This window comes from Zingiber officinale, chromosome 10B, assembly GCF_018446385.1.
Source record: "Zingiber officinale cultivar Zhangliang chromosome 10B, Zo_v1.1, whole genome shotgun sequence".
NCBI classification, from domain to species: Eukaryota; Viridiplantae; Streptophyta; class Magnoliopsida; order Zingiberales; family Zingiberaceae; genus Zingiber; species Zingiber officinale.
Genome location: NC_056005.1, coordinates 10,484,440 through 10,510,670, shown reverse-complemented (window position 1 = coordinate 10,510,670; position 26,231 = coordinate 10,484,440). Strand labels below are relative to the sequence as shown.

The 26,231-nt window shown below is 38.6% G+C and overlaps 2 protein-coding genes across 8 annotated transcripts; both read right to left on the bottom strand.

Annotated features, from left to right (window-relative positions):
* Positions 1–7,797: 7,797 nt before the first annotated feature.
* Positions 7,798–11,455, bottom strand: LOC122029499. 7 transcript variants are annotated; one of them, XM_042588502.1, is made up of 4 exons: positions 11,350–11,455; positions 11,136–11,232; positions 9,489–10,045; positions 7,798–8,769 (listed from the first exon to the last, which is right to left on the bottom strand). In XM_042588502.1, the coding sequence occupies exons 2-4, from the start codon at positions 11,179–11,181 to the stop codon at positions 7,915–7,917; spliced, it is 1,458 nt and encodes a 485-aa protein (XP_042444436.1). In that variant the 5' UTR covers positions 11,182–11,232; positions 11,350–11,455; the 3' UTR covers positions 7,798–7,914. The 7 variants fall into 7 exon arrangements, with proteins under 7 accessions (XP_042444436.1, XP_042444441.1, XP_042444435.1 ...); XM_042588507.1 differs by having other exon boundaries at positions 9,489–9,982; XM_042588501.1 differs by having other exon boundaries at positions 11,316–11,449.
* A 632-nt stretch (positions 11,456–12,087) lies between these two features.
* Positions 12,088–21,536, bottom strand: LOC122029356 (U3 small nucleolar RNA-associated protein 14-like). Its single transcript, XM_042588305.1, has 12 exons — positions 21,316–21,536; positions 20,872–21,242; positions 20,645–20,777; positions 20,126–20,571; positions 17,314–17,532; positions 16,859–17,197; positions 14,591–14,938; positions 14,442–14,522; positions 14,274–14,357; positions 13,826–14,203; positions 13,521–13,652; positions 12,088–12,564 (listed from the first exon to the last, which is right to left on the bottom strand). Exons 2-12 carry the CDS (start codon positions 21,145–21,147, stop codon positions 12,379–12,381), a joined length of 2,622 nt encoding a protein of 873 aa, XP_042444239.1. The 5' UTR covers positions 21,148–21,242; positions 21,316–21,536; the 3' UTR covers positions 12,088–12,378.
* Between the last annotated feature and the right edge of the window lie 4,695 nt (positions 21,537–26,231).

Here is a 26,231-nt window from a genome sequence, read left to right as displayed (position 1 = left end):
CGGCGTCTATAAATCATCCGAACGGAATACCGTCAAGCTCCGACGTTAAAAATTGAGAGACGAGCCGGCGTTTATAAACCCTCCGAGCGGAAGACCGTCGAGCTCCGACGTTAAAAATCGAGAGACGAGCCGGCGTCTATAAATCATCCGAGCGGAAGACCGTCGAGCTCTGACGTTAAAAATAGAGAGACGAGCCGGCGTCTGTAAACCCTCCGAGCGGAAGACCGCCGAGCTCCGACGTTAAAAATCGAGAGACGAGCCGGCGTCTATAAACCCTCCTAGCGGAAGACCGTCGAGCTCCGACGTTAAAAATTGAGAGATGAGCCGGCGTCTATAAATCATCCGAGCGGAAGACCGTCGAGCTCCGACGTTAAAAATCGAGAGACGAGCCGGCGTCTATAAATCTTCCGAGCGGAAGACCGTCGAGCTCTGACGTCAAAAATCGAGAGACGAGCCGGCATTTATAAATCTTCCGAGCGGAAGACCGTCAAGCTCCGACGTTAAAAATCGAGTTGCGTTGGCTAAGACAATAAAGTCGTCGATCGGCCAGGTAACCAAAGGTACTTGTGCGAACAGCTATCGTTAATTTCAGTTGCGAAAAAGTATATATTCATCCGAGCAGACTATCCACGCGAAATACTTCGTAAAAACCCCTTTCGAACAAAAGAAAGGTGGGATGAAGGGAGAATTACAAGGAGAAGAAGGCGAATATAAACGGTAGTTAGCGAGCCGAGCGGACAACACGCATATGGATTAGCAAAGGGAAAGGCAGCATTATAGAAGATAAGGTCGAACGGCCTAGTTACAAAAAGTGATAGTTTTTTAGCCGGGCGGCTGGATTACATATAAACTACTCCAAATAATCATAAAGCGTCGTCAGGATGTTGTTGAGAAGTGTCGCCTGGTCCTTAGGCGGGATGACTGCGGACTCGGGAAGTTGCCCCTTGGACTTCAAGTATGTCATCGTGGCGGTCATAGCAAGGTCAAACGCAGTATACATCCGCTCGCAAACCTTCTCCGAAAATTCAGGCGAGCGGATGTAATTCTGTCGCAGGGCGGCGACCCGGTTTGGCTCGGCCTCCTGATATTCTTTGAAGGCCGCTTGGGAGGCGGCGAGGGATTCCTGCAGAGTTTTCAGCACGTCCTTCTGCGTGATTGCGTCGGCCGAGCGGCCCGCCTTCTCTCCATCGAGCTGCTCCATCACTTTCTGCTCCAACCCCCGAGCCTCGACGTTCTTTTTCTCCAGATCGGAGATGGCCGTGTTTTTCCTAGTGGTGGCCAGGGTTATTTTTTGGTCGAGCGACTTGACTTGCCGCTCAAGCTCGGCCAAAGCGTGGGACTGATCGGCTGTCTTCTTCTGCTCGGCCGCCAACAAATCTTGAGCCTTCTTCAGCTCCATCTTCAGCTCGGCATACGAGGGGCCTTGAGAACCGGACAGACCGCTTGCAGCCTTCAGTTGTCTCAATTCCTCGTCCACCATCACCATGCGGTTGGAGACAGCTATCTCCTCCACCCATCTCTGACGAAAAAGAGAAAATATAAGTTGTTAGTGGCCGATCAGAAAGAATTCATACAAAACTTGGGAGGAAAACGAACTTACCCCCGTGGCCTCTTGCATATGGCTGTTAGCCAAATTGCGAAGAGGGATCATCGCGACGCGCGCCCGAGCGTCGGCCCACATTTCGGCTAGGGGCCCCTTCAGGGTGATTGTGTGCTCGGGCGCAGTTGGGCGATCGGCCTCGGGTAGCAATTCTTCAGTCGGAAGGTGAAGTGTAACCCGGACAGTGCGGCCATGACCGGGGGTCGTCCGAGCGAATGATGGGAGAGGATCGGAGGCCGGTGCCGAAAACTGGGATAAAATGGTTGAACGTTGGACTTGACGAGGAGCAGGCGGAAGGACATTGACTGGAACAACCTCAAGAGGGTCCGCCGGCGCGTCCAACTGAGAAGGGGTCCGGTCAGAGGAAATAGCCTCGACCTTTGGAGCCTTGCCGCGAACGATTGCAGTAACCCGCTCGGATGGTTGGACCGCGAACATGGCCGATCGGAGTGGAGTCTCCACTCAGCGCCTCTGTTGTCCAGGTTGTTCCTCTTCCCGAGCGGAACCTTCCTCTTGGACAGTTGGTCCTCCGCTGGGGGTGGCTCCGCTTGCCACGTTCTGATGAGAGGCCTGAGCGGCCGACTCTTCATGAGTCCCGCTCTCCCCTTCATGCGAGCCGACCGGTTGGATGCCGAGCGTCTCCATTTCTTTGGCTGTCGCGGCTTCGAGCGCTGCCACCTTTCTCTTCGGGATGTCAGCCATCACCGACTCCATGACGGTGTTCGCTGCAAAGGAAAACAGAGAAAATCAGTTAGCAATTAAAATGAATTTACCAAGTGGAATTCTTACCGAAGCTGCTCGGGAGTGGGGTTCTGATCGGACTCAGGCCGAATATGTACATGACCCCTTCTGGAAGGAACTTATTAATGTCAAACCGCAGACCGGACAGCATGTTGGCGGCGTGAAGATAATCCGGTCGGGTCTTGAATCTTTTGAGTTCTGGGGAAAGTGGATTTCCGACCTGCCATTGGGTTCGGAAGGGAGCCCGCTCGGGGAGACGAATGTAAAAGTAAAATTATTTCCAATGCTTATTGGAAGAAGGAAGTTTATTGAAGAAAATCAAGCCGGGCCGAGCCTGGAACATGTAGGTGCCCGGCTCGGACTACTTAGGGTAGTAAAAATAGTAGAAAACCTCCGGTCGGAGGGGAATGTTATGGATTTTAAACAGAACGACAACACCGCACAGAAGGCGGAAGGTGTTGGGGACTAGGCTTCCGAGCGGAATACCGAAAAAGTTGTAAACTTCTACAAAGAATGGATGGATCGGAAATCGCAAACCAGCGGTGAACTGGTCGTGGAAAACACAAAAAGCTCCGCGCGGCGGTTTGTTTGGCCGAGCGGAGTCTGTTGGTAGGATGATTTCGAGGTCGGAGGGAATGTCAAAACTATTAATCAGGGCATCGGCGTCGCGCCAATCGAAACGCGACTCCATGGTATAGTATCATGGGCCGAGGGTTTGGTCTTCGGGTTGAGAAGATTGGGCCATTATCCGAGTGGACGAAACCAAAAAAGATGAAGGCAGAAGATAAAAGCAAGAAGATGGCAATGGAACAGTACCCCGAGGACGAAAACTTGGGAAAGAAGTGCAAAGAAAATGCTAGAACCAAAGGGAGAAAGGAGAAGAACCTTACAATGAAGAAGAAGATCGAGGGAAGAGCACCGGAGATCGCCGGAAACAGAAGCGTGAGATCGACGGGAGTCTGGAACGCAAGAGGAAGCAGTGAACTCGCGCAGACGCAAATGCGGTGAAGGGGAGAAAGCGAAGATTTTATAGGGCGGAGCCCGAGCGGCCTCCACCGTTGGATCCAGGTCGCGAGAATCAGAGCACGAATCGCGTCGTTCATTTCGAACCGCCTCGATCCCGTCAGAACACCACGCCGCAGTCGTACGATGACGGCAGCACCGCCACGTGGCATTCAACCACTGGAGCGCATTTAATGAGCGCGTGCTAGACCTTAATGATGGAGATTGGCGGAAAATTCGAAGAGATACTGAGTAATATTGGCGTTGACTGACGTTTTGGCTGCCCCTTGTTTCCGAGTGGATAGTAGTTTAAGTCGTCGCTCGACCCAACTGATGGTCCAGTCAGTCGGACTAATCACCTCCTTCGACTAGACTTGAAGGGGAGGCAAGTGATCCGGCGGTAAGAACGAAAGGGGAGTCAACGCCACGTGGAGGTCAAAATACCAGACGTCCGACCGGCGAAGAGGAGACCGGTCGGCCGAACAGGGTCCCAGCTGAACCAAAGACGACCCGACTAGGGATTCCGACGCTCGAGTTGAACAAGATCATATGGCCGGGCGGATAGCCCGTTCGGCCGAAGGCATAAAGTAGCATACTGCGAACAGTCTCCACAGAGCACATTACCGAGAATCTCCTAAGTAGACCAGTACATATGACCGACCGGACGTGAGGTGAGTGCCGACCGGTCAGACGCCCGACATGGAGTAAGAAGAGAAAAGGACAAGGAACATCTTCTGACAGCGGGCACGCTCTATGGCCAGGTCATACTCCAAACCTTACGACAGAGGGTTCCGCTGTCCCATCAAAGACGTGCTTGGACTGTAGCAGTATGGTGTCAGGTAAGCTTTCTGACAAGCCCTTACTGAAGTATGGGCTGAGGACACGTATTCGCCTCGGTATGTGTGCATGAGCTCCTTCCCAGCTCTATATAAGGAGCCTCGCACTTCACCGGAGGTACGCATTCTACGAGATTGAGAGACACTTCTTTGTTGTCTGCTTACCTGACTTGAGCGTTGGAGGGTCGTCGCCGGGAACCTCTTCCCGGCCCGACTTCTTTGCAGGTTCGCCGGAGGTCCGTGCGGACAGTCAGAAATCTACGTCAGCAGTTTGGAGAGCGCCACGTGCCCAACGTCCGTTGATTCAGCTTTCGGACAGGATCAGTTATACTGCTCACAATTGAATAATTGAGTATCAACTAGCTAAAGATTTTAACGTTGTTGCTCAAGGTTTTTACATTTTGAATCCACCTTAACCCAACAATGCATTTTCCTGATGTCATCTAAAAAGAAAATACGAATAAAGTAGTATCTTGATTTTACTTCAGTTACAGATTCAGTGTTACAAATATTATAAACTTCTATTTAGGAATTCATACTTCCATAAAAGTATGAGAATCATGCTCTATGGAAATATTGGGGGACTTAAACATGATTCTTTGCTATCATCCATTATTTTACAAGAAAACTTCAAAGTTTGAACACGAGTTAAGTTCAATCAATGAACATTATCCATTTGTCAATAAATAAGATACACCGACCATGAGTAAATCTATGCTAAAAACATGGGTTACTTAGAATTATAATAACGAAGATTACAAAAATAAGAAACTAAAATAATGTCGAGGATTGAATGCATTAATTGAAATAATGATACAGAACTTTTATCCATCTATTAAAAAAAATGTCAACATTATCCATAATTACATTTCTTTATCACATTACAACACTAACACTACTTAACTAGACCAACTAACAAACACATCAAGTATACAACCAAAACAATTAAGTTCACTATCACTAATATCTAGAACATAAGCGGTACATTCCAATTTCTCATATTATGTCCAAGATAAATAATATGTTCGCTTTCTACCCTTAACTCCACTCTTTGCAATATCCTAAAATGTATATCACTGGTGTCTTCATTTAGTATAGTATCATACCTCACCCACTTTAGCCATCCATGCTGCTTATATCCATAATATAATCTTCCTAAGTTCTTGATCGGTCTAGAAACTAACACCATTGCTCTTAGTCCCTAGTCCCTACATCGTGCAGTTTCAAATTTGGTATAGTCGATGCCGTTGTTACTTGATGATGTCATTGAATAGCAACCTAATACTCAAAAAATGTAAAATCTGACAAAATTAAGCTAAACAGTAGCAATTTACATAAGTAATGGAAAATCACTCATTTTTATGAAAATTTTGACAAAATTCAATTACAGCAACCCCAACTTGCATAAAATACCTAAATTCACCCAAATAGTACAAATTTGGACAAAGAAAGCATCATACATATATCTACATTTGCAAGAACAATAATACTTAAATTCAATAAAATTTAATTAAAATCAGTACCAATTAGGGCAAAAAAAATATAGAATAGGCATAACGACAACCATTCAATAAAAGTCAAGGCTGCCCAAAAACAATCCCATACCTGTTGGATGTTACAACAGAGCTATGGCAACGGTGTGTTGGAACCCTGTGATAGTTTTGATGTGATCAACCCAGTTAAGTTAGGTCATGTTGTGTTTGATCCTTGTGTCTAAGTGTGCAGGAACTTAGGAACACAAGAAGTTAAGCGAAAGACGCAGCTAGCGAGAAGGATTGCACGGGAAGTGAGTCGACGGACTCGATGCATCCGAGGGATGAGGTGTTGCGGAAGAGTGCACTGATGGACGAGAAGGACGCGCGCGATGGTCTGAGGGACAAGAAGCCGGGAGGAAGTCCGCTCGAGGAGAAGGCCGAAAAATAGGTCTGAGCGTCTGAGCGTTCAACGACTGTAAGATTTTCCAGGGGTTATTAAAAATCCCCTGGACCTAGGAAATACACAACAACTATTGTATTCATTTCCTACCAACTGTCTGAGCGTTCAACGACTGTAATATGTTTCTCCGCCTACATGAAGGAGATCTTTTCAACGCTTTCTTCTGTCTTGGATTAATAACCACCTAAGTTGTAACCAAGTAACTCTTTTGTGTCTTTTACTTATTAGTAGCTTAATTTCCTGTTTATAAGTGTGCTACGAATTTGAGTTGAAAGATCGAGAAGGGTTTTTGTGTTATTTATTTTACAGGCAATTCCCCCCCCCCCCCCCCCTCTTGCCTGCCCTACCTGCGCCGACATGGTGGACCTCGGAGACATGACGGTCATGGGAGTTGGAGTGATGAAATCTGAATTTAGGGCACCTTCTGCGGAATTCTGGAGCTGGGATGATGACGGCGGAGGACCACAATGGCGGAGATGGAGGAGCTGTAGCTAACCGTCGTCATAACCAATAAGTAAATCGAAAGGTCGTCTTTCAATGGAGCGTCATCGTTGGGCGAAATCAAACTTTTAGGTCACCTTTGAGATTCTGGCGCTTGAGTAGACGGAGTTGGAGTTGACGAAGCAGGAGTTACTAGAGTCGACGAAGGGAGGGGATGAGAAGTCGATAGAGGAAGGAGATCCAAACTGGGAGGAAAGTCGACAGAACGTCGAAGTTGTTTTGGGAGGGAGGAAAGAATTAAGAAATTTCACCCAAAATGATGAGAGGTTTTATTTTTTTCGGTTTTCATTTAGCTAGTGGGAAGGGGGATAGAGAGATATTGGGACAGAAGATCCGAACTCTAAAACCCTGAACTTTACATGATATTATAATTTTCCAATTAAAATAGTATAACTAAAATGATATAATTGAGTGAAAGATTAATTAGTTCGATGGTATTTCGGTCTTACTATCCGACTAATTTTGTAAACTAATTCAATCTCATAAAAATTTTCCATCAATTATCAAGGTAAATTCGGAAGCCTAAGTGATAATAACACAATGGTCCAAGGGTCCCAGTGGTTCAAACATGGAAGACGAATTTCTTGCGCTCCCTGAATTTTAAACCCTAAGTGCCTAAGGAGCTCCAAGATCTTATAACTTTTTTTATATATCATATATCCAAATCTTACAACGAACTAATCTTGGATAGATGATTTAACTCTACATTTTATCTATCAAGTTAATTCAAAAAGCACAGTGACTTTCAAGAAGCACAATGACTCCTGATGTGACACTCCAATTTCACAAGTAATTCAATCATCGTAGATGTGTCCTACGTTAAAATTGAACCCTAATTACTTAAAAAATACATCATATCTTTTACCACTACATCAAGTCTCGGGGATTAATTAGTCTATTGTAGAATGATATAGCTCATAATTGATGAGTAGATATGGCTTATTGGCTTTAAAGTTTATAACAACTTAAGCAAATATAAACCTCTTTAAACAACACAATTATATTTAAACTTTTAAAGATCTAAGATTTACAAGATTGAGATACAAAAGCTTCCGAAGATCCATCAATCAATCGATCGGAAAAAAGTATAGCAGCATTGCAGCAAATACTCATATAAATACCAATAAATACCAACTCCGTCTACCCGTGGAAGCTAGAAACTATGGTAGCATGGACACAAAGTAGATTAAAATCTCCCTGATCGAAATAAATAAAAAATGTGCTAACAATTTAAGAAACATTTATATACACATTAGCAATGAAGTGATCAAATTCTTACAACTAACATTAGGAGATGAATCATCTTTCCTCATTTCTCCAACCTTCTGGCAATCGCCATCGTCTGTGCCAATATATCGACACCTTCGGCCAATGAGGAAACCCAAAATTGTAGTCTAAGGGTTCATCAGCCAATCCTCCGATGGTTAGAGGCAACCATACGTACCTTGAATCTTTAAGCTCAGAAGGGTTCCATCGGTCTGCCATAAAAATGAACGTTCCAGGCAAACCTCGCAAAGGTAGTACAAAGGTGCCCTGTGCAAAAAATGTTGTCGACCGTAGGACTCTGTTCCCTCCAACACAAGGACTTCCCATCGTCTCCCACGGGCCCATGATCGACTCAGCTGCGTGTGCTAGTGCCTTGTTCGGAGCCCACCCCGAACAACCGGAAGTGATCATATAGTAGATTCCTTGGTGCTTGAACAAGGTAGGAGCCTCTCGATGTCGTCCAACCAAAATTCGCCTCATGAATCCAGCCACATTGAGGTAGTCATCTGTTAAAGGACCAACATGAAGCTCACTGTTGTCGTTGGAAGAGTAGATGATGTACGCCTCTCCATTGTCGTCTTTGAAGATGGTCATATCCCTACTGTCACAGCTATGAGGTCGCATGCTATACAGATATGTAAAAGGTCCTCTAGCAGAGTCACTGACAGCCACCCCAACTGAGGCTTTAGTGTAATTGACATCGTCGATGTGCATCCACATGACATACTTATCAGTTTTACCATTGTAGATAACTTTAGGGCGCTCGAGGACATTAAACTTGTGAAGATCATGGGAGACATTGGTTTCCTCTCCTGGTAGAACAATCCCTTCGTTGGTCCATGTCCACAAGTCTTTTGACGAATAGCAGTTGACTCCAATAATATCGACCTGGAGGAAAATATATAATTGAACAAGTCCATTTTTCGGAAGGGATAACAGAACGAAATTTCAGAATCCAACGAATAAGTATTTTACAAAAATGAATTAATTATCCAAAAATTAGATAAGTACGTTTAAGACTCATAGATAGAAGAAAGCAAATGGACAGGAATATGAAATATAAAGAGTAATTCATCACCCATAAACATTTTGCAGGACAAAATAATATAAAGACCAAAGGAGCTTGTGATCAAGACGATATGTAATTCACCATCTCTCACAATTGTTAGAGGAATATGGTAACACTAGATGAAATGTGATCAAGACGATAATGACATGGATATGATGATTGTGGACTTCAAATTACATACAGAATTAGAGAGAGGCTCAAAATTTGTTTAACCTGTTGAAAAATGAGAATGAAGAATCATATCACGTTAAACTATGGAGGTACAAGCAATATCATCAAGTTTTAGAACCTGCATATTATTAGCATATCTTTATAAAATTCTTTCACTTATAAATAAGAAAAGGAAAAAAAAAAAGAATGATCTCCATATGTTAAACAAACAAGTAGAGAGGATTAAGGAGATGAATTTAGAATGATTGCAGGTATTTGGAACACTATGCAATCAAAAACTAAAGTTGGCATTTACAGCAGGCATTAAAGGATAATCTTTAATCAAATTAACAACATAACGAGTATAAAGCATAAGAATTAAACTGACCCGTGCAGCTGACTTCTGGTGAGCATGATACGTCCGGCCATCTTTGTTCTCTCCGTACCAGTAGTATGTCTCTGTATTATCATCATACAGAAGTCCTCCACCGTGAGCTTGAATTGGGTTACCATCTGTGTCAAGCCACAGTCGACCCGGATAGAAATGCATGCTGTCATTCCCTTCTTTAATTAGGCTTATTGCAGTCTTTTTGCTAGGGAAGAAAAAGGAATGCACTTGAGAAGATGCATCTAAAAATTCACGAATTATTGTACTCGGTTTTCTCGGTCCCTTTCTCTTTACAGCACGAGGAGATCGCCGATCTTTTGGAGGTGAAAAATGAAACTCCTCTCTTTCTACTTTCTCCATTTCTCTAGTATCAACAAGATGATTCAAGTGCACAAGAATGTCCTGCTTGTCATTTTGGTGTATATGGGCATAGAAATATACAATGAGAATGAATCCCGTCAAGCTCCAAATAGCTAAATACGACCATCTGCTTCCTGCATTGCAATGGAAAGCAGATGATTTCCGGTGTTTGTTTCTGATCCTCATTCTGCTTTTTTCTACCTCCAACACAATGCTGCAGTATTAGATATTAAACCTATATAGATCCAGAGAACTACCGATCAAATTTACATCCAAGTAGTCTGACATTTGCCATATTTCCTATCCAAGATTCAATCCAAATGACGACTCGGGATCCCAAATAAGAGACTAACCTAACATTACAGTCTAGTAAATAAACACCAAAGCTAAGTGTATAGCATGGACTATTAATTTTCAGTCTTATACATGTATTCTGATGTGACAAATCATAGATATATGTCAGCCCAAGTGTTAAATTTTCCATTACTTTGATAACTTAGTGTCAAAAAATTTGAAGTTGAGAGGACAAATAACACATTACCGAAAAAAATGCAAATATCCGTCGAATATACCTTTTTCCCCCCCATATTTTGCCACATCAAAATCTAAGTTTATAAACCTTTTGAAGTATATTCATTAAATATTTTGGAATGGCATTTGATTACGAAAAAGGATGAATAAAAGGATATAAAATGGAAAGCAAATAGAAGAGGAGAGGAAAGAAAGTTCAATTTTGATAGATATTAAGAATATTATAGGAGCATCAATATGAGTTTAGTTTATAGATTAAAAAGAAACATATGCAATACTGGATTTTTGAAATGGAAAATATGCCATTTCACAATCTGAAAAGAGTAAACATGTCTTTACCCCATCATGGCAGACCACGTTTCAATGTTCTCTAAGGTGTAGTTTCTATCAGGGAGAACGCATGTAGATGATCATTAAAAGCATTCATGATTCATCCACTCTCATCATTGCTCTCATTTTTAATCAATTATAACAAAGTAAAACACACAGAGACCTGTAAGGTCGACCATCAAGATCCTAACCCAGAGCAAAACACTTGATTTTTTTTTTTTTTTTGCAACAAAAAAAAAAAAAGATAGCTAATCAATTAAAAAGCTAAAACGGTCTTCCTTCAAAAAGAAGTTTTTTTCTTTAAATTAAACATTCTTAAAAAATTAGTCTCTCCAAACAGAACAGCAGATCTTAAGAGGTAAACGCAGGTAAGGTCTTCCAACTGGCTTGGCCCAAACTAAGGAAAGGGAATGAAGAATTGACTACCTGGGAAGATCCTAATCACGAAGGCTGATCTCCGAGTATCCGCCATGGCCGTAGCATCACCACCTCGCAGCAATCCCTCTTATCTCCTTCAAACGATCTGCAAGAGAGAGAACAATCCTTCTTAGGGCTCCAACGACGCGTGCGGGAGAGACGAGATGGGCGTTTATTAGATTTAAGAACCAAAGTCCACGGCCTTCAGATCCGTTCCTCTCACCGGGGAGTTCTTTTACCCCCTTTTTTCCCCACAGTTGTAATAAGCTGGAAGAAGTTCGGCGGTGTCCGTGGTCGCCTGTTGACTTGTGACTCAAACTTCGCGTATCGGTTTTGGTTAAGTCGAAAATTTATTTTTAATTTTATTATTCTAAATTTTAAAATAAAATTATTTATAAAATTAAGAAGTATTTGTACCAAACAACTCGCTTCAAGAAGAATCTAACTTCCCTTCAAAATAGATGTTTTGGTTAAAAGAAGGATGGATCCGATTTGATTGAGCATTCCTCAAATATCAAAAGCAATATTTGTCTTACTATTCATGTCTATCGTGGTTTAATACGATTCGAGAATGATAAATCCTATTTTATTAAGAAAAAAAGTATACAATATGTTAGATTAAAGAAAATACAGCAACTAAAATTGGAAGATTCGACAGCTCATGCTACATATTCAGAAGATTAAGATCGTGCCGAATTTGGCAATAATAACCTGATCAAATCATTTAGCATCATTGTTTGTTTTAGGGAATCAAGTCTTTTTTGTTCGTCTTGATAGGGAAAGGCTTTACAAGTGGAGTTTTTATTATTTCATCCTGACGGATTTGGTCTACAAGAAAAGATAAATTTACAAGTTGGAACGTACAGAGCACGTTGAACTCACATGCAGTTAGGCTGGGCACGAGGCTACATAATTGAAAAGTGGATTCTAATGATAATATGCAAAACTTACAATTGGTACGTGGAATTTGCAAGCTTCTTCATCCGACAATTAAAGCTGGAATTAGTTAGGAAAAGGAAAGGAGCAAAACAATATAGATATGTTGTAGCTCAAATGTAAAAAAACAAAAAAAAAGGGGGCAAAAACATAGAAAACGCCCTTTTTCCATCACTCTACATTATATAACATGATTGAGCTGAAAAGGCCTCGAATGAGGGTCTCCATACATGATAAAAACAAGATTATTTCGAGGGTGAAAGGAGCAAGGAGGTATAAATATAACAGAAGGAGAACATAATTTGACAAGGCGGCCTCAAGGTTTAGTCTTTTTCTTTGTTGATGTCATTTTCTTGAGCTTGCCCCGAGCAGAGTTGTCTTTATTTGCCTTGGGCTGTGCCTTCGGCTTCTGCACTATTCGCCTTGGTTGATCTGGATCATCATTAGGATCCACCTCTTCATACTGGATGGGTTTTATGATCACACCAGGTTTCTTAACAACCTACATATATATGAAACAATAATGGTCAGACAGGAAGAAATAAGAATCCAAAGCAACGCCAATGACAAAGATATATACGCTTGACATATATAACTCGGAAGAGTTGAGGTGTGGAATTCAAAGGAGTAAGAAATGGCATTGAAAATTTTAATTGAATATTCCATTGCATGTAAAATATTACTAAAAAGTCATCATTGCAATTACAAGGTAATAAAATGTCAACTATGAATTTCATAAGAAAAATAAGAAAAGCATAACATACATTCAAATCTAATAATAAGGATATTTAATAAGTAGCAATGATCCTACCATCATTAGAAACAATACAATAGAATCAACTTATCACTGTCTGCAGGTCAGCACCCAAAAGCAGCTACAAATAAGAAATACATAAAAATACCTATATTTAACTTCTTTTTAAAAATATATAATATTCCGATGATATGGATACCAGGATTGCATCTTATCTTGTGATCATACTGAATCTTGAGTAGAAAAAACAGATGAAAACATGAAAATTTGATTGGTCTATGTTTTATATACTGTATCCAACTGAAACTAGCAGCAAACCATTCTGAGAAATAATAACATCCCAACTCGGCAGACATGTACATCAGTGAAACACATTCAAGAATATTTATTGGAAGTCGCATCCCAGGAAACATATTGGAAATCCTGATGAAATCATTTCTAATGAATGTTCATTTGTGTAACGACCTTATCTGAAAATCATTTTGTGATTAAATATTACCAATCCTCGCACTGACAAGTAGAAATGGATGCAAAGAGAAGTTCAAACACAGCAACTAAACACATGCACAAACAAACAACAAATAAACAAAACACAGTAATAACTCAAACCATTCTCGTAGATCTCATTTTTGTTTGTTATTGTCGAACCACCCTGTCTTTTCCATATATTCTAAGATAAATATGCAGAAAAGGCAAGCACTCACAGTGGGCCGATTAAGTGTTCCAGCTGTTATTGCAGGATTAAAATCTGGTCCAATTGGCATCCGAATGCTCTGCTCATAAACTTCTTCAGAGGTGTATGGAAAAGGCAGAGTCTTTGCGAGAAGTTTCTCAGCCTTCAAGAAAACAAACATATCATCTCAAGGTAAGAATGATGATATAAAATTATGTATTTACATTTAAGATAGTGCCTATTCCATGAAAGAAAAGTGAATCTTAATGCTTATTTCCAACAAACAAAAAAGATAATAGTTGTAATATAAACAAAGAGCAAAAGAAGGCATTTAACCTTTTTATCAACATTTTCAGAAATGATCACATTTTTTAGGCTGGCATCTTTCCTCTTCTTAAGTGCCTCCTCTCTCTTCCTCTTAGCATTTTTATGCTCATTTATCATCCAAGAAGGCATGCCTCTCTTCTGCTGAATGTCTGTCCATTGGCCCCATCCTGGAATTAATTCTGGCTTTTCTGGTTCAGGACACTCTTCATTCAGATGTTCCAGTTTATACTTCTCAAATTCAGCTTCCACATCATCACCAGCAAAGGCTTGGTGTACAAGGTCCGCTTGAGATGGAAGTTCGTAATCACGCTTTGGACTTGAAGACAAAAATCCATCAACCATCTTTTCCTCAGAATCACCATCACTATCTTGATCCATATCCTCAGGCTGGATGAAAAGACAGCCCTGTAAACTCTATTCACTGATTAAATAAAAAAGACGTTGGAAGGGTGCAAACCTCAGGTAGATGCGTAAGCATCTGAGAATTCTGTATTGCTGCAGCTTTAGTGCTCCCAGCATCTACCACATTTTCTCCATTAATCTACCCAAATCATTACAATACTGATTATGGGCAAAAATGAGAAAATGGATTAAAAGAGATACATTCTTGTATAAAACCTGACACCTTTTTCCAAGAATCTGAAGCAAAAATTGCAACTTCAAAAGTTGTCTTCGGACCAGGTTCTTTGACAATGTCATCAAAACTCTGCAAAAAGCACATAAATGAAGAATAGCAATCATGAACTAGAATCACCAATCAGTGAAAATCATTACCTTGAATATAGAATGAGTGGCATTTTCGGAGTCATCATCAGATGCAGGTCCAAGATTGGCATTCTGTGCTGGGTTATTTACTTCCTCATCAACATCTGCATGATCAATGGTATCTGAACCACCTTCACTGTCACTATTATGGTCATCATTGAATGTTTTTGTTCTCTTATGGGATTTTTGAAGTTTGTCCTTCAGGGGTCCAAAGACTTTTCTACCACTTACTTTAGCTGATTTTGGATTTTTTATATCATGTCCCTTCTCATGTTGCCTCAATGATGCATCATATTCATCAAGTGCCATCCGAGCTTCTTCTTCCACTGCATCTTGTTGTTTTTTCAAGCCACGTTCCTTTAAAAAATAAATTCTTGAGCTTGAAGAGACCATAAATAAGAAAGATTTGATCCAAAAAAAAAAAATGATAACAAGCTCAAGTTGGACGCATGACAAAGTATAATGCAAAATGCAGACCCCCAAGAGTCCCTAAAACCTGAGATCCTAGACCTCCCTTCTTATTCATCCTTGACATAGATGAGTTTTCTTCTCTTGAAGAATATAAGTATACCTTGTATTCTCTTAGCCCAACAGACACTAGCTATGGTTGGCAGGTGATACTTGATCATGTGGTGTTCCTAATATGGAAGAAAATATCGGCCTTACTGGTTGACGTAATCAAGATTTTTCTATTCCACTCCTGCATCAAAAAGCGGAATAGAATCGGCATTGACACCACTTGATGAAACAACACTTAAAGAAGGGAGGTCAAAAGAGATTTATTATTTTTGAAATTAAATTTGTTAGATTCTTAGTGTTGAAAATATTATATAAAGCTGAACTCCAATAAACTTTGTTAAACTCTTTACTTGAACCACTCTAATAAAATAAATCCATTATAAACTACTCTATTTTTATGCCTTTTAACCATGGAAGACAGATTGTAAAACACAATTAATTATGATTGCAAATTGCAATAAATCCAAAAATAACTGACACTGCAATAATAATTCTTTACTAATTTTCTCAACTAATGTGGGTTACCAATTAATCATCGATGTAACAAACCCCACTTAGAAAGTGAGCTTACCCTCTAACACAAATTTGAAAAATTAAATGATTGGCACAAAGCATCCACAAACACGACAACAAAAAAAAGTAGCTGAGTTGATTCCAGATGATTGCACCATCAAGGTAGCATCACGAGGTAACAAGAATAAACAAGTGCAGACAGGCAGAGAAGAGGAGTTCTGGGGGAGTTTGAGGAAGAACACCAAGGAGTATGGAAGCTAAGTAGAAAGTTTGGAGAACAGGGGGAAGGAGGTGAAGAAAATAGAGGGAAGTAGCAAGGGGTTCTAACAAACAAGGAGCCAAGATTCAATTGGTGATAGAGAGAGGAGAGGTACAGCAGAGAGTGGTGGAGGGAAGGAAGGAGATATGAAAGGAAGAAGCAATGAAATTGCTCTATTTTTTGGTACAGAAGTAGGGCATATGGGAGAGAAGAGTGCAAAATATAGGGAGGAACACTTCTGCAAAGGGCAGCAGCATATGAGATCTGGAGAGGAGGAAGACAGAGAATGCAAGAACTCACCATGTTGGACTCAATGAGAAGGGTGCTCAAGTGATTCCTCCTTCTAGCACCTAAAGATAAAGTCAGAGACTCGAGTGTTTGTTCAAGCCCTTAGATGAATTAGAAGGATGGAAAAGAGAGAATTTTGTTTAATTCTTTACTGATATCAACATTACATACATATCCATATTGCCACTTTTATAAAATTAACCTCATCATAAATTTGGTCTATGAGTCTATTTCAGTCATTCATCATTTCTAACATCCTTGGTCCATGATAGCATACTTCATATTAAAACTAATTGCAATTACGATAAAATCCAAAATTTAGTTAAGGCTGAATCAAATATATTTTTTACTCAAACATTACTAAAATGGTGCTCTTTTTTATCACTGTGTTGGGGCAGAAGCACATAATGCAATAAGTTTGGACCCTACTACTTTCTCAAAAATAAATAAACGTAATTATTCTCCCAGCAAATCTTAAATTTTGCAAATATAGTAAGTTGCAGATGTTAGTACTTATATTAAGAAAACTGATAAACAACTACAAACGACGATTGAATAAAAAATAGCAATATCACAACACTAACAAGAAAAATGATGCAAAGCGCACAGCCAACAACAGCAAATATATTCATATACTGACGATGGAAATATACTATAAAAAAACATCATAAGATGTAAGAGAAAAAAATAATCCATACCATAAATGGCAATGCAAAAACTCCAGACTTAGGTAGCACACTTGCATCTTCAAGAGCTTTGAGTGTACTTTCTTTTGCTTTATTTAGCAATTTGGAAACATTTTTCTTTCCTTTTTCAGATAATAGTTCATCACTGTCATCATTGTCATTATCATCAGTAGAATTATCATCATCATCACTATTATCTTCAATTGAATTCATTTTCCTAGTCAAAAGTGCATGCTGATGGAGTTGTTCTGTTATAGCAGATCGAGTCCCTTCATCTTGAATATCTAGTCCACGCTTTAAGATTCGTTGTGCCCACTTTGATCGGTTTTTATGCTTCAGTGTCATTCTTTCCTGCATAAATTTCAAAAAACATCAATTTAAGATTGTAAAGAATAGAGATGCTAACTGTACGGAAAACTCATTGCCCATAATTAAGAATTCACAAACTGGATATCAGTTTCATTTACCTCTGCTCGTTTAAATTCTTGTTTCCTAGCATTCTCTTTAGCAACTTCAGGATCCATTTCCATTGCAGAAGCTACCTTTAATCTCTCTTTTTTAAGAATACGGTGGTATGTCTTGGATTTTATTTTTTTGATACGCTTTGACTTCATTTCATGATTAAAAAGAAGGCTACGCATTTTAGCAAGACGATGCTGGTGTTCTTTCACATCCTCAATATTTATCTGTAGGAGAATCAATGAATGCGGTAAAATCTGTCTGCTCAAGATATAGACTCATTACACATCCCACACTAAATAAGTATACTCATACCACAGCATAAGTAATTAAAACTAAAGCAAATGTACTAAGACTTGTCAAGTCAACAAAATGGATTTATCTGACATGACATGTTGAGAATTTAAGCTTCAGAAGATACGAGACTTTCCAGTTCTCATCGTATGGAACATAGGGAAAATTGCAATTAGAATGAGAAATTTATTCTAGGTAATCTAATATCCAAGCGTATAAAGGGCCCAAAAAAATTTTAAGCCCCTTATAAATCACAAACTGTAAAACAAAATAGATTAAAAAAATAATAACGCAAACACATCGTGATGCGGTGATGTTGATAGGTGTTCTTTGACAATTTACGTCTCCATTTGATTGAGAGTCGAGACTCGAGAGTTATTTTCTTTGTTGTTAATTGTTATACTCCATCTGCTTTCTTTCAATTTTGATAATATGCTTTCTTTCTTATTTAACATATTCAATCTTGGTGAATGCTATGGAGTTTAGGAACTTTTATCAGCTCCGCTTAGCTAATGATGTGTCATGTGCATTTTATTTTTGATATCTTTTTGTTGCTTAATTAATTAATTTCATCGTGTATATTAGTTTTTCCTCTCAGTATGAATTCGTAAATTGTGTGAAATTGAGACAACTTTGTTGTTGTTTAATTGACTTAAAAATGTGAGACTAAAGGGAGATTCTATAAAGTTGGATGCTCAAGTTTAAAAAAAAACATAGAAAAAAATTAATCACAAATTTAACTTATATTTTAATGTGTTCCAATTTCTTTAATTACTCTATCTTGTTAGGTCTATGCATCATTCATTCATATATTTATGTGTTCTAATAACTTATGTGTTCATATTTCTCCAGTTGGATTTAAAGTATTTGAATTAAGTGTTTACAAAAAAATTCAATAAATTATATGTTTTCAATATTTTACTAGATATAATCAAGGAAAAAAGTTCCTAAACATTTGTCTAGCTCTCGAAAGAGAAAAAAGAAAACAAAGAAAAGAAGCATTAATTCAAAACTCAAGTAGGTAATATTGTCTGAGGAGGCCCGTTTTTTCAAATTCACCTCACGTCTAAAAAAATGAGGTACAGCCCTGCCCAAGTATAGCTGTGGTTGGCTAGGCAGCAAGCCTAACAAAGTTCAGAGTAGCAACCTTAACTTAATCATAAAATTTATGCCGCGAAATAGTACCATGCATCAAGACTAAATATCACTGTATTAAATTAACAACACGGTTAGGCCCTATCTAGCATTCGCAAAGGTTTTTTCTCAAGATTGACTTAGAGCATATAAATACATGTCCATAAACATTTGAGAAACATTTGAGATCAACATATTGATAATCATCCCAATTGGTTATTTTGAATTAATTCCATGACCTCCAATGATATCTATATTTCACAGCACTCAAACATATATTATCATCATGCAACTTGCACCAAGCTCTCCCACTTGAGCGGAAACCTTCAACCATAATTATCTTAAGATTTTACCTCTTCCAGACAACCAAATAATTTAAATATTTAGTTACTTTATATTTCCATGCATTTGATTGTCAGTGCAATGATCAATACCTTAAGATCTAATGATCATACAACACAAATTTGGCTTAGACAATCCAAATTCTAAGTATAAATTGAATTGGGATCTCATGAGACCTTAATGGAATATACTTCAATTTGCTAAGGTAATTCAGAATTTGGCATTCAATAAATTATACTTGCTTATTCATACCCTATCATTTGGAAATTTTGACTGTACAAGAAGCTTTTCCAAATTGAGAAAACATTTTCAGTTCATATCGGCATCTATCTTGTAGAAATTGCTATATATTATACCAAAATGCAACATTTTATCAGTCATTGTGTTGTTTATACATTTATTTGATGAATAATTTTAAATATTCTTTATCAAATTAGAACATGAAGTTCCATAAGTTCATGAGAATACCCATACTGAAATCTAATGTATATTTTAAATTATAAATACAAAATATAACTTTCAGAATTAATTTTTAATTGAATTTTTACCTCTATTTTTTTTTTGTCCCTTCAAGGGAACACAACTAGAAAAAAAAAAACAGATTTTCTCCTCTTCATTTTTTTATCCACATCCCTGTTTCTTTATCTTGTATTTTGCCTCTAAGGAATCATGACTGTAATTTTGTAGAAATTCTCGTCATTCATCTTAAACATTCACACACTATTTTATCTACGGTCGAAAATACAATTTAGTATATTTAATTTTACTTATATTTAATAAAATCTTTTATTTCTAAAATATTAATTCACAACTCAACCTATGAGTGTATTCTATTTACACTCTCATTAATTAATAAAATGATTATCTATAAATGACATATAGCAAAAAGGTTTAACTTGAATATAACTGGTAGATTCATTTAGTATCAACACCAAAAATGCATAGTTGGCTGTTGATGCATTGCCCTGTTTTCCAATGAAGTATAAAAACAGTCCTGTAGCTTATGATAGTAATTAAAATGTAGAAAATATAAAAAAGTAATGAGAATACCTTGTTAAGCTCTAAAAGTCTTGCACCATCTTTGTTATAAGCATCCACAATCTCTGGATCACGAACTAGTAATGCCATCTTCTTCTCAAACTCAGTCCTTGGTTCGAATTCAGAAGCAATTGCTTCTACAGTTGAAAAACCCAAGTTCACATCTGCATCAAAGTGCAAAGTAGGAGCCTCTCTATTCCTTTTAACCAATGGCTCCCATTTAGTCATATCTTTCCTGGTATGGTAATACACCACCTTCCTCTCCAGTTTCTCCCTTTCCTCCTTGGGCAGAGGAACCTGAACAGTCATTGGCTTTGTCTCTATTTTGTGCAATTTCTTCCGAAGGTTTTTGTACCCAGGCTCCTGCTGAAGAGGATCCAAAAGATCATGAATACTGATCTTCTTACCATTTAGATCCCCTTGAAAGTCCGTCACGACAATCTGCTTTTTTTGGTGGCCTGCACCAAATTATAAATAAATTCATTCATCATCTACAACACATCAATTTTCAATTTTTAAGCAGACGCATACCATCAAAAGCCATGCTTGGGAGCCCTGTAATATCTTCAAGCATCCTCGGATGCCTACTGTTTTCCTGATCATCGTCTGACTTTTCAGAAGGTTCGCTATCAAGTTCCTCATCCTCTGAAGGCACATCCTCATCCTAACAAGAAATAATAGATTCGAATCTATAAGTAAATGACTATCCCAGACTTTGATATACACGACAAAGTAGCGATAAAATGAAATTAGCTGACCTCAAACTCTTTCGGTAGCTCATACTCATAATTATCTACAGAATCATAGCGGTGGTTCTTTCGTGTCTCCTCCTCTGGAGTTTCCTCGTCATACTCATAGACATCTTCTCCAAATTCATCTTTTTCCAACTCAGATTGTTCAAGGTTAGGATCAGCATTGAGGTGCTCGAGTTCCTTGCGGACAGCCGAAGGAAGGCGAGGCCCATGCCTCTTTTTCTTGTCCCTCCCACCCTTCTTTGTACCCTTAGGTATCTGTTTCGTATTCTTGCCAGTCATTGCGTTCAGAGCGTTGTATCCAAACGTTTGACTACAGAAAAAATTCACGAGCGCGTGGGGAGAGGAAGGGAACAGCGAACTCGCCGGAGGAGGGTCTGCAACACCTACTATCCTTACGCGTCCTAAATAAAAAATAAGAGAAAGCGTACGAGGAGCTACAGCACTTACCGAAGTAGAAACGACGAGCTGCGACTCCTACCACGAGAGAAAAGCCTTCAGGTCAGGGATGATGAGGAAGGAGGGGAAAACTACTGAGTGAATGCGGCGAGGGTTCGTGCGAGTGCGATGGCGACGGCGGCGGCGGCGGCGGCGGCGAGGAAGTCTGTCTAATCGCGGCAGTGTTTTAGGTTGGGAAGGAGCGAAAGCCGAGGGTTCTGCTGCAACGTGAAAACAAGCGTTGGGCTATAAGCGCCCAGTTATTCCTCTATTCTAATTAATGGGTTGGGCTAATGGGCTGCTGATTAGCATGATCTTGAATTAAATTTGAAAAATAAAATAAATATCAATTATTTTAATAGAATTTTACAAAAAAAAAAAAAAAATTATCTAAGAAAATTTTTAGCTAAAAAAATTCTTAATATCACCATCTAATATTTGTATAAATTTCATTCGTATAGTTTAAGCTGAAACCTAAAATCGTAAATTTAAAATCGGATTGGAGAAAATTATTTTAAAAATAATTTTTTTAAATATTAGATAGAGTTCTAAGTATAAATTTTGCATACTAAAATGTTAACTTAAATTAGAATTTATCATGAATTTAGCTTTTAAAAAAAACTTAAGACTAATGGCACAAATAGGGGGAGAGGAGATCTTGTGATCCAGATAATGTTTTTTTTGCATGTATTGGTAGGGATGGATGGTCCCCACTTATAAAATAGGTGGGGACCATCTATTCTCACCAATGCATATAAAGGAAGAACTCTCTCGACCGGAAAAAGCGATCTAGAGGATCCCGTCTCAAGTCGGGGGAGAAGAGCAGTTCAGATCCTCTTGACCAAACATCACTGGATCATCCCTGGACCACAAAATCCATTTAAAAGGTTATCACGTGCAAGACACGTGCACGCAGGAAACACAACTCACGCGAAACGCAAGAGGAGGCAACGAGCCCTAGCCTCTCCGATCTTCCACCTCCGCGATCTGCCGATGACGAAAACTCCACCATCCCCGACGGCCCGCGCGCGTCCGCAACTCACGCAGAAACCCACTGCGACCCGACAACGATAACCCAGTTCCCTGACTCCTCCGAGGCCCGGCCCTGCCCGTGGCCGACGAGAACCCAAGCTCTGTCGCTGTTAGGGTTGATTTCAACTGTTGGTACATGTTTAAGTTTGAGCTTTCCTTTAATTCCTTCCTATTTAAAAGTTTATGCGTGCCAGATTGTGATATAACACCCTTCTGCTAAGCTCAAGCTCTATCAGTTCATGGATATTTTTATTTTTCTCATTGTATTCAATTGTGATACAACGCCCTTCTGCTAAGCAATTATTAATGTGATATGTGACAACAGTAGTGAATATAGTCAATCTTTACTAAGAGTCTGAGACAATTAGAAACATAGGGACGTTAGGCATAAGAAAATTCAATGGGCAATAACATAGTTATAATAAGTTCTAGAGAAATTAAACCAAGATTTCCCACACCAAGCAGTTGAAATCAGCCCTAACATGTAACCCTCATTGCCACGGTGACATCGCTAAACTGCAATCTAACCTTTTGGTCAATGAAACATAAACATCACCAAACATTTACATTAAGTTCCTGTAAATTACTTTAGAAATTCATTGACTTAATATGACATTCTTTGCCATGGTGATAAGATCAGAAGTCTTTTCCTTAATTATAAAGATTGAATCATAGACAAAAATCTTGGTCAAATGTCATGGATAACTTAAAGATGATTTAGTCATGAGATGATTTCATTTCAAACTCATCTAGTTATTTTTCTTGGTAGAGGAGGATTCAAATAAAAATAATTTAGTTATGAGATAGCTTAAAGCAATAAGTTTATGTTTTACTTATTGCTTATTATCAAAATGAGATAAGTTATGTGGTACTTATTGTTGATTTATACAGTAACGCAAAATAGCTTATTTCCTTTTTGAATTTATTTAGCATACAATCTATAAACATTAAAAAATATTTGAATCTAAGTAATTCCCGTTTGCTTAATAGGTTGGATTTCATGGCATCAATAAGTTACAACTCCATCGACAATACGAAATTTGAACATGTACCATGCAGGGACTGTGGCCGAAGAACATTGGTATGTGTTTCTAGATCAACCAAAAATCTCGGAAGGAGGTATTATCGATGTGGGTAACATTGTTGGAGTCAAGGTTAGGTAACGAACCCATTGCTTCTCGTAGACATAATTTAGGAAATTCAAATGTACCATCAGTGGTCTGGATATTAATTATAGTGAATCTGACTCTTTTGGTCATTTAGCTTATTACTTTGTTAGTTCAATCTTGTTAATTAGTGTTAAGTAATATTGTTGTTGGAATATGACAGATTAACTGTTTGTAAGAACCATCTAAAGGTTGTAATGTGGTTTATTAGTTCAGGTGGTTAATTAGTGTTGACTAATGTTGGTGTTGTAATGTCATAGGATAATTAGTTTTTTTGTTAAGATGGATGTTGTGGAACATGTTATATAATGGTTTGAAAATGTTGTAATGATTTATTCTGTGTTGTTCTTCTTTTTGGACTTGTTGATGTCCAGATTCCTTTATTCTCCCTCTAGCCTCTCAGTTGCATGAAAAGATTGATTTTGTACATTTCTATTGACATACTTTATGGAGTCTTTACATCTACTCAATTGTTAGCCATAGCTAAACTTGTTACTAAAAGCCAAGATAACTAATTGTTCTTAACAACCACATAGAGACTTCTCATATTCCTAGAGCCTCCAATAGCGATCTGTTGAGCTCGAATGAGCAACTCTTTCTGTTTTTATCTTACTGTGATTGTGACTAAGAACTACGGTTCTGATAGAATTTGTGATTCATCATGCATCTTGACTGTCATTTATATGAATAGTTTTGTGTTGTTGTGATTTGCATAATCTTCTGTGTTCGAATGTTGTATATCTGTGATTCATCTTGATTTAGTAAACAATGGGGATCAGGTCATGAGGCCATGTGTATCACAGAAGGTCTTCCAATATGAGATCCATATAGCCGATACCAAATAGTTGGGACTTAGAAAGTTCGATGATGATGTTTCTTCTTATTAAGAGTTTAAGTTCATTTTTCTGCTTGTTGTACTATTTTTTTTGTCCCTCGCAAGACTACGAATATATCGTGGTAAAATCTCAATTTTGACTATCATTACGAATGGTCATTTATTTTTTACCCCATTCACCTATTGTAAGCTATATTAATCACAAGGAGACTTATGATTGATTTTGATTTTGGTTTTTTAATGAATAATACATCTGAATTGTTCATTTTGATAATGATTTGATCTATGAACTAAAATTCTGTACAAATTACAAAAGTCCTTAGAAGTTTCATATACCACAGTTTTATCATTAAATATTCAAGATGATGTTTTAGTTGAATTTATATTGCATACATATTTATTGTAAACCTAAACAATAATCATGATCTTCAAGCTATGTTTGTCCCAACTATCTGAGTAGGTTATATGGATCTTATTCCAAATAAACATAGTAGTATATAGTCAAGGTAGTAGTGGTATGGCATAAAGATTTTTTTATTATATAAATGAATAAATAAATAACCAAGATGTAGTTGAGAGCTAAAATCCATTAGATCTTATTTGATTAGAGCTTTCAAGTTTTTTTTCCACTATGTCATCATTTGTTCCAGATTCAACGGAGGAATATGAAGTTTGTCTATCTTGTTTTTTTACATCTTAAACTTCAATGTGGTCATGGTCCAGAAACTTTAATTGTAGCTTCCACCTGTAGCCATAATCTTTTCAGTTTGGAGTGTGTTTTTTTATGTGAAGTATATAGATCTTAGTTGGCCATGAGAATTTCCAAGACGAACTTTGATTCCAAATGTTGAAATTCAAACAGAGAGGAAATAAAATGTTACTAAATTAAGAGTTCTAGCTGGAAGTAAATTACACATCTGACATTGATTCATCGCATTATCTTTTAATAGCAGGACTGCTTTGTAATCATCTATATGACATTACACAACAACTGCTTACTTGTTAAGAGCAGCTGATTACTAATGCTGGTTAATGTTTAAATGTCAAAAACCTAAGAACTTTAGAATTATTTCAACTGGAAGATAAATTATATAGCATAACAGAGAATCAATAATGTGTTAATAACTCAATAATGTGCTAATGATATGATGTCTTTGTAGGTGCAGCGGAGGCCGACAAGAGGGGGTGAATTGCTGAAAACAAGAATAAACTATACCCTCCTCGGATTTTAACTCAGAAATAAAATCAGCAATAAAATAACAACTAAATTAAGGAGACAGAAAAATAAACAGAAACAGAATTTAACCTGGTTACAACCAAGGAGGTTGTTGATCCAGGACAATGAAAAGCTCCACTGGCAGAATCTCCTTTGCTGTAGGCGGAGAAGCCTTTTTTACACTTAGAATGCTCACTTAGTTGCTAGGAATTGATTACAAGTTGGATGCTTGAGTTGTTCTTACTTTCCTAGCTCCAGCGGTCTTTATATAGGTCCTGGAAATCTTATCCCGAGAGTCCAAGGCGCCTCCAGCTCGGTCAGCGGATAAAACTTTATCCGCAGCGCAAACGGCCAAACTGACCTGGCTCAAGGCGCCTTAAACAAGCCTTTCAAGGTGCCTTCAATGTTGAAGGCACCTTGAATATCTTTAAGGCACCTTCAATATGTTTAAGGCGCCTTCAAGGTTCCTGTTACAGTAATTTCTGCTACAGTAATTTTAGCCTCTTTTGTCTCCTTTTCTTCTTCGCTTTGGCTTCCGAAGCTCCATTCTTTTGGGTGATTGTGGCCAACCGAAATAGGGTCCACCCGAACCCAATTCCCGGCCTTCTCCTCGAGCAGGCTTCCGTCCGACTTCTCGTCCCTCGAACGTCGCGCACGTTCTTCTCGCTCCACCGGAGTA